Here is a 15364-nt window from a genome sequence, read left to right as displayed (position 1 = left end):
TTGATATACTCATTTATTGTTAATATAATTGCGAAAAAAGGTCGGAATTGCAAAAAAAAATATTTTCGCAGTAACTGTTGTAAAAATTAGTGTACAGCTTTGAAATTTTTGTCAAATGAGGATTCTTTGGTGCTTAATATGTGACAAAAATTTCAAAGCGATTCATTCAATAGTATAAATTTTATTCGAATTGTTTATCTCAGAGAGCATTTTTTTTGCAATAGCATAAGTCAGAAAAAAATGACGTTAGAACCATTCCACAGGTGTCAAGTGGAAGAGCATGAGCTATATTTTCAACCTGGTTTAAAGAAAGCGAATAAAAAATGCTTTTATTAGTAATAAGTAATTATGCAAAAGTATCGTAAATCTTTCTTTATAAACTTCTTTAATAACTTTTTCCAAAAAAATTAACTTTTTTACCCTGTTTTAAGACCAACTACCAAGTAATGTTATTTATATCATAATGGATAAAACATTGTAATAAATATATATAATTTCTTATATAACAAAATAAAAAGTTTATAAGGAAAGATTTACGATACTTTTGCATAATTATTTATTACTAATAAATGCATTTTTTATTCGCTTTTTTTAAACCAAGTTGAAAATATAGCTCATGCTCTTTCATTTGACACCTATGGAATGGTTCTAACGTCATTTTTTTCTGACTTATGTTATTGCAAAAAAATTCTCTCTGGGATAAACAATTTGAATAAAATTTAAACAATTGAATGAATCGCTTTGAAATTTTTATCACATATTAAGCACCAAAGAACCCTTATATAACAAAAATTTCAAAGCTGTATACTAATTTTTGCAATAGATATTGCGAAATTAATTTTTTTTGCATTTCCGACCTTTTTTCGCAATTATATTAACAATAAATGAGTATATCAAACTTTGTAATACGTCATTGTAAAGCTTTTTCCATAATCTCTAAGATATTTGTACTAAAAAAACCATAAGTTTCACTGTTTTCCACTGATTTGAAAAAAAGTGAAAAATGTCCTTTTTTGACACTTAATTGTTTATAAATAAAAATGGCCGCCAGATCCTACGCAGGAAATAGTTACAATTTGCTCTTGTAGGTATTACCTGTCGAAAAAACGCTTCAGTACCCTGGCTGCTCGAGTGTCATGGAAAAAACCTTATTACCCTGGACTAAATGGTCAAACGGCTCTCCGGCAAGTTCCATTTTGAACAATTAAAAATACTTTGGACATAATATGTATTATGAGAACAGTGAGCAGACAAAGAAAACATGGAAAAGCTTATTATCCAAGGGCTGAAGAAGGCCGAAGATCACGAGGAATATCTCCAACAAGGTGGTTGGACCAAATTACAGAAATATACAAAAAGCCTATTCGTGAGTTAAAAGATATGGCCAAAGATAGAGATCTCTGGAGATGGACAATACAATATTCTCTTGAAACTGTGTGGTTTCTTTTTTGGTATTACAATATAATATTTGGTCTTCATTGTTAGCCACATCTAATTCGTTTGCTTTTATTTTTAGTTATTTGCTATAACCTTCTTCGTGATGCTCTTTGTTTTGGGACTAGGCAGTTTACAAGGATTACACGGAAACTTAAATGGTTTGATCAAAGAGTATTTGCCTTACACGCCAGATTGGAAGATTGCAGGCTGCTCCTCCATAGTACTATTTTTTGTAGGACTTATCTATGTGACACAGGTAAGTTTGAACAATAGTTGTTACAACTTTATAGGAGATACTTTTATTATTTTCACTATTCATTATTTCTTTTAAAAAATACTGGTGCGTTCGAGGACAACAAAAAGATCTCACATTAGAGAACAGAACCACGATATAGCATTGCTAAGATTGCAAAATTATCTATGTAGGTATCAATATTTCGCACAATGTAACACTAGACAAAACCAAAAGAGAAAGAAATATGGTAGTAAAAAAGCCATAATAGTGTTCAAGAGTATTTTATGAGACCAATCCATCATCCATCAGCAAATAAAACATAAAGAGGATAGGTAGGTATATGAGATAATAGTGAACAATACCAATCCATACAGCTGTGAGGTACTGCCACTAAAAGGATGAACATTAAAAAATCTAAGAGCAACTGAAAGGGATTTTTAGAGAAGAGCTGCAGGAAGTTCTAGAAGAGAAATGAAATAATACCAACGAGCGCTTTAGAGAATTAATAGCAATCAAATGAACTCCCACAGATCATTTATCAGGAAAACAACTTAGCTGGTTTGGTCCATTGTTGTAATACGTTGGAGAGAAGGATTAGACAAAGAGGTGAGGGAAAGAAACAGATAGACGATAAACAATAGAACGACCGGACGAAGTGATGAGTGGAAAAGTCGGAAAACAGCGGAAAACGTTATACTCCGATGTCCGTAGTAGTAATAATAATTGCTTAATTATATTTTATTCTAAATTTATCTATTTTATTCTAAATCTAAATAAAGACTTTTATTCATAAACTGCTAATTTAATCGGTTGTCTTCAATAAGAAAACTAGTGTCTCATTCAAATCTATTCTTTGTGTAACTGAAAGAGAAACAGAATCTTACAAGAACTTAATAAATTTAGAATCAAACCATCATCATTCGTCAAATACATACAACGAAATATCTTGTGGATATACTAACACATTTTTTATATTTGTATACCTACCCTTTATTTGTACCTAGGTTGTGTGGTTTCATCAGTAAAAATATTTTTTACGAAAACAAAACTTACCTGCAAAAACAATCATTCCTGAATAAAACTGCGTATTCAAATAGTCATTTCCGCACTTTTATACGACACAAACAGCCTATTAAAATAGTCATTTCCGCACTTTTACAAAGTATTTTGCACACAATATAAAACCACCCTCGATACATTCGTCCATTATTCTAATATCGAATCTGAAATGAATTTTACTGGTACACTATTGTCTCTGTGCCATCACAGTCAAAAATTCAAAACACTACTTACTGACTATCATAAACAACAGTCAACAGAAAACAAATTGTTTCCTGTTCTGTGACTAACCCTACAAAAAAAGTTCGTATTCACGTTAATTCACGTTAAAAGTTCATTCTTCGTGTGAATTATTACCCCCTTTAACGTCGAATTGTTTATTTTAATCTTCTTCTATTCTTTAAGTGCCATCTCCGCGACGAAGGTTGACAATCATGGCTATTCGGACATTCGAGGCAGCTGCTCTGAAGAATTTCCTTGAGCTGCTACCAAACCATTCTCTCAGGTTCTTCAACCAGGAAAAGAGTCTCCTTCCTACGCTTCTCCTACCCTCTATTTTTCCTTGAATTATGAGTCTCAAGATGTTGTATCTTTCGTCTATTATCACAATATGTCCAAGATATTGAAATTTCCTTTCTTTTATTGTGTTTTTCATTTTCCTCTCTCTGCATATTCTCTTAACACTTCTATACTCTTGACTCTATCTATCCATAAAACCCTTAACACTCTTCTAAATGTCCACATTTAAAACTTCACCACATTTATTTATATCCACATTTATTTTAATATAGTCTGGGCTGACTATCGGAGAATACGCCATTTTTGGGAAAAGTTATTTACCAGCAATTTTATTGCTGGAATCGAAGCTTATGATTATATATATTAATAATATAGGTATGCCAATTCCGCAGATAGTGTGCTACTTTTTTTATAAACAAAATGGCGCCCGATAATCGTGTTTTTTTCAATTATTACGCTATAACTCCGAAGATTTTAACTTTACAACAAAAACACTCAAATAAAAATTTACCGCAATTAAATTCTGCATACAGATATGTTTTTTCCGATCTACTCCAACGAAAACTTTTCCTCGAAAAATCCGGGTTTTCCCAACAAAATCTTTAATTTTCAAATAAAGTTTTAGATAAGTAATTGTCTACCAATAATTAAATAATTTGGTGACTTAAAAGCCTTCTTGGTTTGGATTATAGTTCCAGAAGCTGGTGAAAATTGAACGAATATTTTAGCAACAATTCAATTGTTAATTAATAATTTACGGTCACAATAATAACCAAAATAATTATGATACACTGATCAAACTTTGAAATCTTATAAAGATGAGATGCCTATTTAACATTTTGTCGACAAAATATAATTTTTTTATTTTTTTGCATAATCTTTAAATGTTTAAAAAAAGTTATAAACAAAAAACGTTTATCAGAAAGTTTTTATTATATTCTAATTTTAAAAAGTAGTTAAAATTCGTATTTCAAATATCTTAAAAATAAATGTTTTAAAACTTTTTACAACCATTTGCAAAAAAGTTATGAAACAGCAAAGTAAACATAAGATTACTGCGTTATTTATAATTTTTTTTAATTCTTTCAAAGCTTAAAAGTGAATTTAAAGTACAAGCTAATTACTTACAAAAAATATCGATTATTAGTTTAATGGTTATATTTTAATTAAAGATTATAAATATATTTTTTTGTAATTTACACGCGCGAAAGTAGACTAATACAGTACCGTAGCTATGTATTATGTATTATACACGTCCACATACACAACTCGCGCGAGTTTAAAGCGTGTCAGTCGCTTCGAGTGAACATCTCCGGCTCTGTATCAAGCCTAGTTTCGCGCTAAAAATTACAAAAAAAAGTATTTTTAATCTTTGATTAAAATAGAAGCATTGAACTAATATTTAATATTCTTTGTGAGTAATTAGATTGTACCACAGACTCACTTTTAAGCTTTAAAACAATTAAAATAAATTATAAACAACGGAGCAATCGTATATTTACTTTGCTGTTTCATAACTTTTTTGCAAATGGTTGGAAAAATTTTTTGAAGCATTCATTTTCAAGACTTTTGAAATACGCATTTTAAATATTTTTTAAAATTAGAATATAATAAACAATTGCTGAGAAATATTAATTTGTTTATAACTAATTTTTTTTTAAACATTTAAAGATTATGCAAAAAAATAAAAAATTTATATTTTGTCGACAAAATATTAAATAGGCATCACATATTTATAATCTTTCTAAGTTTGATCAATGTCTCATGATTATTTTGGTTTTTATTGCGACTGTAAATTGTGAATTAACAATTGAATTGTTGCTAAAATATTCGTTTAATTTTCACCGGCTTCTACAGTTATAATTTATACCAAGAAAGCTTTTATTTCACCAAGTTATTTAATTATTGATAAATAATTACTTGCCCAAAAAATTTATTTCAAAATTCGAGATTTTGTTGGGAAAACCCACATTTTCCGAGGAAAATTTTCGTCGGAGCAAATCGGGAAAAACATGCCTATATGAAGAATTAAATTGGGGTGAATTTTTATTTGAGTGTTTTTGGTGTAAAGTTAAAATCTTCGGAGTTATAGACCAATAATTGAAAAAACACGATTTGGAGGCGCCATTTTGTTAATAAAAGAAGTAGCACACTATCTGCGGACTTTGCATACCTATATTATTAATATATAGGATCATAATATTCGATTCCAGCAATGAAATTGCTGGTAAATAACCTTTCTTTGTACTTTACTAATTAGACCAGCGTATTATAACTAATTTTTTTTCAAAATTTAATAATTATGCAAAAAATCGAAAAATTTATATTTTGTCGATAAAATATTAAATAAGCATCTCATCTTTATAATCTTTATAATTTTGATCAATGTATCATGATTATTTTGGTTATTATTGCGATCGTAAATTGTTAATTAACAATTGAATTGTTGCTAAAATATTTGTTTGGTTTTCACCGGCTTCTGGAATTACAATCTATACCAAGAAAGCTTTGATGTCACTAAGTTATTTAATTATTGATTAATAATTACTTACCTAAAACTTTATTTGAAAATTAGAGTTTTTGTTGGGAAAACCCGCATTTTCCGAGGAAAATTTTCGTCGGAGCAAATCGGGAAAACATATCTCTATGCAGAATGTAATTGCGGTGAATTTTTGTTTGGGTGTTTTTGTTGTAATGTTAAAATCTTTGGAGTTATAGAGCAATAATTGAAAAAAATACGATTTGTCGACGCCATTTTGTTTATAAAAAAAGTAGCACACTATCTGCGGACTTTGCATACCTATATTATTAATATATAGGATCTTATAATTCGATTCCAGCAATAAAATTGCTGGTAAATAACTTTTCCATGAATTTTGCTAATTAGCCCAGAGTAATACTAATTAACTCTTTGCTTATTCATTTCTTAAAGTATATCCAGTCGGCTCTAATGTATTCAGTTTTCTTTTCTCTTATTTGTCCATTTGAATTATTCTATTATTGATGTGTGTTTATTTTGATTCTATATTGTATCTATATATTTGCGATTATTTTCCTTCTTCGGAGGTGGCTCTTTCTTACTCATCTTCGTCACTAATTTCTGTCCATCGCGTCTTCTTCTTCCATCACCTCTCTTTTCTTCCATCACCTCTCATTTCTACTTCCAATGCGAGCAAAAAATTTCAGCCTTTTTTTCTTAATATTTTCATTGTCTTTTTGCATAACTGTGAAATAAAGTTCTTACAAAGTGTGGATTCGTCCGGTATTAGTGTATTTATTTCTGGAAAACTTTAAAATCGTATTTTTTAACGTTTTAAGTGTTTTAAAAAAATCCTAATTAAAAATAGCATGTTCTCTAACATACTTCTTTTTCTTGTTGTGCTGTCTCCTTTAGTGGAGATTAGCGACTACACTGGCAAATATGTCTCTGTCCAATGCGGCTCTAAACAAAGATGTTGAATCAGCAGGGCCGGCCCAGTCTCTGATATTTTTAAGCCATGAAATCTAGCGCCTACCGAAACCCCGTATTCCTTCAATTCTGCCCTGGATGATCAGTTGCAGGGGGCGGTATTTTTTGTTTTTCATTATGTGTCCTAGGTAGCTAACTTTTTTAACTTTGATTATCTTTAGCAGTTCCTCTATTTGTACATATTCTCCTGAGGACATTTTCGTTGGTGGTGTGGGTTGTCCAAGATATTTTCAAGATCCTTCTATAAAGCCAGAGTTCAAACGCTTCTAACTTGAGGCCTATAGAATTAAAACCTGCTAGATCTATGTGTTGAAATTTTGTCAGGAGGCTAAAAGAACATTGAAAATATAAATTTTCCAAAAATTATCCGGCATTTCTCAATCAAAGGGGTATCAGTAAAAATCATAAAACGGCACACTAATTTGTCATTTTTCTGCATGCCCTTACATCTTCAGAAATTTGTACTTTAGTTTGGATTTAGCAGAACAAAAAATTTAGGATTTAGCAGGTTTTGATTCGGATGAGCTTACTTGTTCATCAGCGTTATATTAAGTGTTCAGGACCTCGATTTTTGACCCTTCGCTTCGTTATCGAACGTATTCGCTTCGCATCTGTTTAGTGTACAGATAGCGAATGATGGATAACGAAGCGAAGGGTCAAAAATCGAGGTCCAGGCATGTTTCATATAATAGTATTGACCATACAAAACAATGCAGAAAACGACATTTACAACTACGATTGATATTAATACCACTCTTACAAAATAAGCTTTGTATTTTGATGAAGCCTTGTCGGGCTACCTCTGTTCTCGCTCTTACGTTGTTTACTAATCGCTTTATTTATTTATTTTTTTTTTCTTCTAGGGTGGACAATATACTTTAGATCTGGTTGATTTCTTCGGTGGAACATTCGTAATATTTGTTTGTGCTATATGCGAAGTATTTGTAATCGCTTACATTTATGGTTAGTATAGAAAAATTTACAATAGTCCAGGGTAATAAGGTTTTTTCCATGACACTTGAACAGCCAGGGTACTGAAGCGTTTTTTCGACAGGTAATACCTATAAGAGCAAATTGTAACGATTTCCTGCGTAGGATCTGTCGGCCATTTTTATTGATAAACAATTAAGTGTCAAAAACGGCATTTTTCACTTTTTTTTCAAATCAATGGAAAACAGGGAAACTTATGATTTTTTTAGTACAAATATCTTCGAGATTATAGAAAAAGCTTTAAAATGACGTGTTACAAAGTTTGATATACTCATTTATTGTTAATATAATTGCGAAAACAGGTCGGAATTGCAAAAAAAATAATTTTCGCAATAACTGTTGTAAAAATTAGTGTACAGCTTTGAAATTTTTGTCAAATAAGGGTTATTTGGTGCTTAATATGTGATAAAAATTTCAAAGCGATTCATTCAATTATTTAAATTTTATTCAAATTGTTTATCCCAGAAAGCATTTTTTTTGCAATAACATAAGTCAGAAGAAAATGACGTTAGAATCATTCCACAGGTGTCAAATGAAATAGAATGAGCTATATTTTCAACTTGGTTGAAAAAAAGTGAATAAAAAATGCATTTATTAGTAATAAATAATTATGCAAAAGTATCGTAAATATTTCCTTATAAACACTTTTTATTTTGTTATATAAGAAATTATACATATTTATTACAATTTTTTATCAATTATGATATAGATAACATTACTTTGTAGTTGTGCACTTAAAACAGGGTAAAAAAGTTATTTTTTTTTTTTGGAAAAAGTTATTCAAAAAGTTTATACAGAAAAATTTCCGATACTTTTGCATAATTATTTATTACTAATAAATGCATTTTTTATTCACTTTTTTAAACCATGTTGAAAATGTAGCTCATGCTCTTTCATTTGACACCTGTGGAATGGTTCTAAGGTCATTTTTTTCTGACTTATGTTATTGCAAAAAAAATGCTCTCTGGCATAAACAATTTGAATAAAATTTAAACAATTGAATGAATCGCTTTGAAATTTTTATCACATATTAAGCACCAAAGAACCCTTATTTGACAAAAATTTCAAAGCTGTACACTAATTTTTACAACAGTTATTGCGAAAATATTTTTTTTTGCAATTCCGACCTTTTTTCGCAATTATATTAACAATAAATGAGTATATCAAACTTTGTAATACTCCATTTTAAAGCTTTTTTCATAATCTCGAAGATATTTGTACAAAAAAAAATCATAAGTTTCACTGTTTTCCGTTGATTTGAAAAAAAAAAGGGGAAAATGCCATTTTTTGGCAGTTAATTGTTTATAAATAAAAATGGCCGCCAGATCCTACGCAGGAAATAGTTATAATTTGTTTCTATAGGTATTACCTGTCGAAAAAACGCTTCAGTGCTCTGGCTGCTGAAGTGTCACGAACAGGGTTATTTTTGTCTTATTACCCTGGCCTACAAGTCTAACAGTGTAAAATGTGTAACTTAATAACTTTTAGGCATTGATAGATTGTGCCTTGACATTGAATTTATGAGCAAAAGAAAAGTAGGAATATATTGGAGGCTAACTTGGGGACTACTGATGCCACTGTTACTAATTCTCATCTTCCTGTATTTTATATGGACGTTGAAGCCCATAGTATATGGAATTGATTCACTTCGATTACCTCTCGGACTCGAAAGTAAGTATCTATCATCATCACCAACAGCTATTCTATCCATCGTCGGATGTAAGCCTCACTTAAGTTTGTCCATTCATTTTTGTTTGGTGTTTTTGCATACATTCGTGGCCAGCCATTCGCTTGATGTCATCAGTCCATCTTGCTTGAGGTCTGCCTTTACTTCTCTTATTTGCCCTTATTGGTCGCCATTCAAGAAATCGCTTCGTCCAAAGGTTGTCTTCCATCCTTCCTATAGTCCCGCCTAGTTCCATTTTAACATGGCAATCTTCTGTATCACATCTGTTACTTTTGATCGTCTTCGTATCTCTTCATTGGATTTGTGATCACTCAGCTTAATGCTTAGTTCCATAGCTCTCCGAGTCATTTGAAGTTTGTGGACTACGCTGTTGTTAAAAGCCCAAGTTTCAGTTCCGTATGTCGGAACCGGCAAATACTGATCGAAGGTTTTTGCCTTTAGAGTATTTGATAAGTTTAATTTAAATACTAATAGGTAATTCGAAATTGTAATCGACTAACTGCTGCCCATGCTAAAGAACATCTATTTAAATCAGCCTTTAGGTTAAGCTTTGACAGTTCAATTTTTTGTCCTAAGTACATATACAACTCAACCTTTTCTATATTATCATTCTCCAGATTTGTATTCTTAATACCTAGTACTGTATGCGTAAAATGAAAATGAATCACTAAAATGTATAATATACGTCTGAATTGCCAATATAAATGAGTCAGATTAAATAAATTATTAGAAGAATTTTTTTACTTAGCAACAACATTTTTATTTATTTTAGTAGTATTCTGTATTTTGACAGCGACACTTAATTTAGTAGTATTTTGTTAATAAGATTATTTTTTCAATTTAATTGTGGCTTATTTCCCATATAAATAGTTAATCATAAAAATGCCACAAGGAAATAGCTTCAGAACAACATTAGTAATCATTAAAATGCCGAAAAATGGTAATTTTAGAGCATGTGTGTGTTTTATTGGCACTGGTTTTCGCAACCAACTGGTTAGTCAGTTTCATAATGATTTTTTAGACTACTATAACTTATCACTAACTCAGGGGAGTAGTGACTTGTTACTTTGCAAAGTCGACGTCATTGTCTTTGCAAAGACACGCTAATTGTATCCGAACGTCTGTGGTCCCTCCGGTGAGTACCTACGGATCCCACAAGGACAGAAACTATTTTCATTTATTAGGTACCTAATTTATAATAAACGAAAAATTTCTGACCCTGGTGAGATTCGAACTCACGACCATTCGGACCTTTCGATCCAAAGGTAGGCGCTCTTTACCACTGAGCCACAGAGGGGGTGTAATTTTAGAGCTTTTGAGGCCATTTTCCAACCGGTTAGACATTGGCATTTAAAAACCAAAAATATAAGAGAAAGGTTAAGTCAAGTATGGAATCCAAATTCGGTTTGTTCAATGTCCATATTAAGTTTTGTGGTAAATTGGCTGTGAATGATTTTTAAGAACATTTTAAGTGTGTGAGACATTATTTAGTATCTTTCGTTTTTCGGAGACAAATGAATGTTGAGGTCAACCACCCGTTGGATATATCACCCGATTGGTGTATTTCATTAAATAGTCTAATTTATCAAGGTTTACTAAAGTATGAGAATGTATTCTATAGAAATCCCTTATTTGGTATTATGTACTTATTTGTTTTTTCACCAATTGGTACGGTTACAACTTCGTCTTGGTTAAAATACGTTTAGCAATATAGTTTTAATTATGTTTTCAGTATTTGGTTGGAGTATACTTGCAGTAACTGTTATACAGTTGATGGGATGGTTCTTCTATTACCTCTACGCAAATAGAAAATACCCTGGAATTCAGGTACAACCATTTTTTTTTCGATTAAGTCACATTTTTTAGTTTTATCTTCTTTTGCAGAAACTAACGGAAACGTTTTCATTCAAAACGTGGGGACCTGAAGGACGACAACGTACTGAAGAATGGAAGAAATTTTTGGAAGAGAAGAACACTATACTACAGGGCAAACGCTCGAGGATACCCACAAAAATAAAGGCCATATTCTTAGATCCATATAAAAGTTGAGTGACTCGAAGTATCTGCATGATATGAACTCAGATGAGCAAAAGATGCAGCCCTGTTTGAAATTGTGATATATATTTTTGTTATTTTTATGTTCTAAATTAACATCCTGGCTAATGGGCTCGGCCAAGGCCATCAAATTCACACAAAAAAAATAAATTAACATTTGAACATTATAATTGGTTGATATTTTGTACACTAAATTTATTAAAAATTAAAATTGAATCAAACAGTATTATTTATAGTGAAAGTGGAATGTTTTAAATTAAAATAGATCACGTTTTGCTTGATTTTATTTTACTTTTATTATGGTAACAACCCACTTAGCTTCTGGACAATTCTTGGTAGTCATGAGAAGTACTGGTCTTTTGGGAGACCCGAGCTTTTTTACCGATAAAACTACCTTCCTTCATCAACATACATATTTCGATTGCCAACTAAGTTAGTTACCGCGTTCTAGATTTCGTACTACATACTAACATAGTAGGTATTAGAACGTTTAAAAAAAATAAGTTTTTGAAGTTATACTTCTTTAGGCGCGATTGAGATTGAGGGTGAATTTATATTGATCTGCGCGCATGCGCACGCCGACAGTATGGTATTAGTCGTTATACGGGCTCTGATTGGGTGTTGAAATGATCTGTCAATAATAAATAATTGTTCAATATGAAGGTAATAAAATGTATAATATATTAGTTTTATTGTTGCGAGGACAGAAACAAAAAAGTTTATAATTGTAGTGACATTTAAATAGTTTTTAAAAGCAACAGGTACGTAATAATTGTAAATGTATCATAGGTACCTACCTATTTGAACCTACCAAAATACATAGTATATAATACTTTTATTTACATAATTTGATTACCATCAAAATTTCTATCAATGTTTACCTAATATATTGTTTTCTTACTCTATGTTTTGTTGTATTTTTTCAATTCTAAATCATTTCAATATCAAAATAATTTAATTTAATTCAAAAATGTCAAAAGCTTAATCCGTTTAGTTAGTCGATCTTCGCACATAATGACACACTGCCTCCGTGGCGAAGCGTTTAAGGCGAATGAACCCCAATATACCAACCGCGCTGATAGCTGGTTCGAATCCCAATAAAAACTTTTTTTTTTATACAATTTATGATTGTAAGTATATTTATTATATAATTTTATTTTCAGAAAATACGTATTTAGTTAAAAAAATTTCCGACAATTAATGTTCAGAAATCATTTGTGGCATTTTTAATGTGTTTGTGTGTGTTTTATTCTTTTATTATTTTAATTTTTGGCACTGTTTTAATAAAAATGTTTGAGAAGTAGTAAGTATAAATTAGTTTAATATTTAAATAAAATATAAATAAAAAGTATATTAATTTCGTTTAAATCATATAATAGAAGTATAACTTCTTACGTGCGTACAAAGTACACACACATTCTTTTTTTTTTCACATCCAAGAGTTGCTAAAGAGTACGATAAAAACTATAGGCAGGTATCTCTACGAAATACCGAAGAAATGAATAACGTAATTCCAAGGAAATTCTACAGAAAAGTCAATCGCATGGAATAAAAATAGGGCCTAGAACAACACAATGTAAAAAACAAAAATGACAATCTCGTCACAAATAAAAGCAGAAACATTAATCCACAATTAGAACTAGCAAAATCATTGAATAAATAATAAATCCAAAAGAATGAGACAAACATATGAAGGACATAAAAGAGTACGAAATGAATTAAACTCAATAGTAAGAAGGAAAAAACAGAACATTGGGAACATTTTCAAAAGAGATGAAGCATGACTTCTATGGGATGCAAAAGGAAATGTTGAAAATGATAAAAGTCAAAGAGCAGAGGTGAAAGAATTGATAGAAGTACATGGACAACTTACTAAAAAACCTGTATCAAACAGCTAATCACGCAGAACTGGAAACACCAGGATTAGAATTGGATGAGCAAACAGAATTTAAGGAGAAAGATATAACGAATGCCTTAAAAAAGATGAAAAATCGAAAAGCACCTGGGAAAGATGAAATAGCTAATAAACTTTTAAAATACGGAGGAAAGAGACTTGACAAAGAACTGAATATCCTAATAAGTAAAATAGGAATATCCACAGGAAGAATTCGAGAAGAATGGAGAACCACTCAAATGATAGAGTTACATATATTTAAGAAAGGTGATAGGGCAGACCACAGTATATATCGGATGAATAATAACAAGGATTTAGAAGTGGAAGATCATGTAATGATGTAGGTTTTGTGATAAGGCAAATAGCGGAGACATCATTAGAATATAATAACCAGCCTTTTTCTGTTTCATAGACCTAGAGAAAGCGTTTGATAGAATATAATTAAAATATGTGATACACCTACTACATGACAAAAGTTGACCACTGATTATCATAAAATTGATAGAAAACATATACCTATGTAAGAAATAAAATAGAAATGAAAGTCAACGAAATAATGGAACCCATAGAAGCAAACACAGGAATCAGGCAAGGAGATTCACTGTGTCCTCTACTGTTTAATATAATGTTGGATGCAGTAATAAAACAAGTGAAGAAAAAAAAGAGGGTATAAAATGGGCGATAAAAATACTCTGTTACGCTGATGACACTGTGTTAGTAGCAGAATGCGAAAACGACCTACAAAGATTACTGCACGAATTCAACATTAAAAAATGATGAGAATATCAGCAGAAAAAACAAAAAGCTTAGTAATAGCCTAAGAACCAATAAGATGCAAATTGGAGTTAAACAATCAAATTATACAAGTATTGACTTTCAAACACCTGAGAATTAAGCTATCAACCGACAACTATATTGAAGAAGAGTTAAAAGACCAAATAATTGAAGTCAGTAGAACGGCCGGATGGCTAAACGACACAATTTGGAAAAACAAACACCTAAGAGTGGAAAGAAAGGTCCGAATATATGTCAGTTATGGCTGACACAAGCCGAAACAAGATCAAACACGCAAAACAAAGACATCTGGAGACCAACGAAATAAATATCGTAAGGATTGCTGGAAAAGGACTACAAGATAGGGTAAGTGAGGAAATGAGATACATATGTAGGGTAGACAATATAAATATCTGGATAAAGAACAAAATAGAAGAGTGGAACCAATGCATAAGCAGGGTGTCTGAATCAAGGATATTAAGAATAGCCAGGGACAAGTCACCATTAGGCAAAAGAAGTATAGGACGCCCAAGGAAAATATGAAATGACAATTTAGGGGCAGAATAAAAGACACTGTTGAAAAAAAACAGGTAGTACTACTAATATAAACGAAAAAGAATTAATGAATGAATTTCTTTGATATTGACCATAAAATGACCGAAATGAAAAATAACCAATTGTTTCAAGGGAAGTCTGAACGATTTGCAAGCAATGTCTGTCTATTTATGGATATGTATATGACCAGATATGCCAAACTCAAAAATCAACAGAGAGCTGTAAAAGTGGCCGCCTCTACAAGCAGTATTAGTAACTTCATACAATTTAGTAAAAATCAAAACGGGAACTGGTGTATGTTTTCAAAGACTGATAGTGTATAAATAAATTTATTAAAATCAGCCAAGTACTTTCAGCATTTTTAATGCCATCATCCTCTTATAATTGTAAATACCTCAAATGAAGAGAAAACTTTGAACAAACACATTCTAATATTAAAATTAACCCAGGGATCTAACCACTGGTGAGGGTAAAAACCCTTAAATGCATATTTAGTTTAGTAAAAAATTATAGTCCAGGACGCATCTGTTTTGAGATGGACGTTGAGAGGTGACTCAATTTTTTTTGCAGAAATTGCTTGAAAATAAATCAAATAATAATATTTGAGTTATCTTCCCTCTCAAAAAGGTCCGGACATTGTTTAAATAATCAAAATGTCAAAAATTTAAGGAAAAATTCGATTTTTTGATT

The 15364-nt window shown here is 31.0% G+C and overlaps 1 protein-coding gene across 2 annotated transcripts in view; it reads left to right on the top strand.

The window, feature by feature from the left end:
- LOC114325571 (sodium-dependent nutrient amino acid transporter 1) overlaps positions 1–11732 on the top strand; it is a 39093-nt gene extending 27361 nt beyond the window's left edge. For both annotated transcript variants that reach the window (XM_028273663.2, XM_028273662.2), the window contains exons 8-12: positions 1517–1693; positions 7583–7682; positions 9198–9380; positions 11129–11223; positions 11281–11732. In XM_028273663.2, coding sequence (XP_028129464.1) covers positions 1517–1693; positions 7583–7682; positions 9198–9380; positions 11129–11223; positions 11281–11445 — 720 coding nt within the window. In that variant the 3' untranslated portion in view covers positions 11446–11732. The remainder of the gene's footprint in view (positions 1–1516; positions 1694–7582; positions 7683–9197; positions 9381–11128; positions 11224–11280) is intronic.
- The last annotated feature ends 3632 nt before the right edge of the window (positions 11733–15364 follow it).

Source organism: Diabrotica virgifera, chromosome 3, assembly GCF_917563875.1.
Source record: "Diabrotica virgifera virgifera chromosome 3, PGI_DIABVI_V3a".
NCBI lineage: Eukaryota > Metazoa > Arthropoda > Insecta > Coleoptera > Chrysomelidae > Diabrotica > Diabrotica virgifera.
Note: the sequence above shows the minus strand (reverse complement) of the source record. Positions and strands in the feature narration are given on the sequence as shown.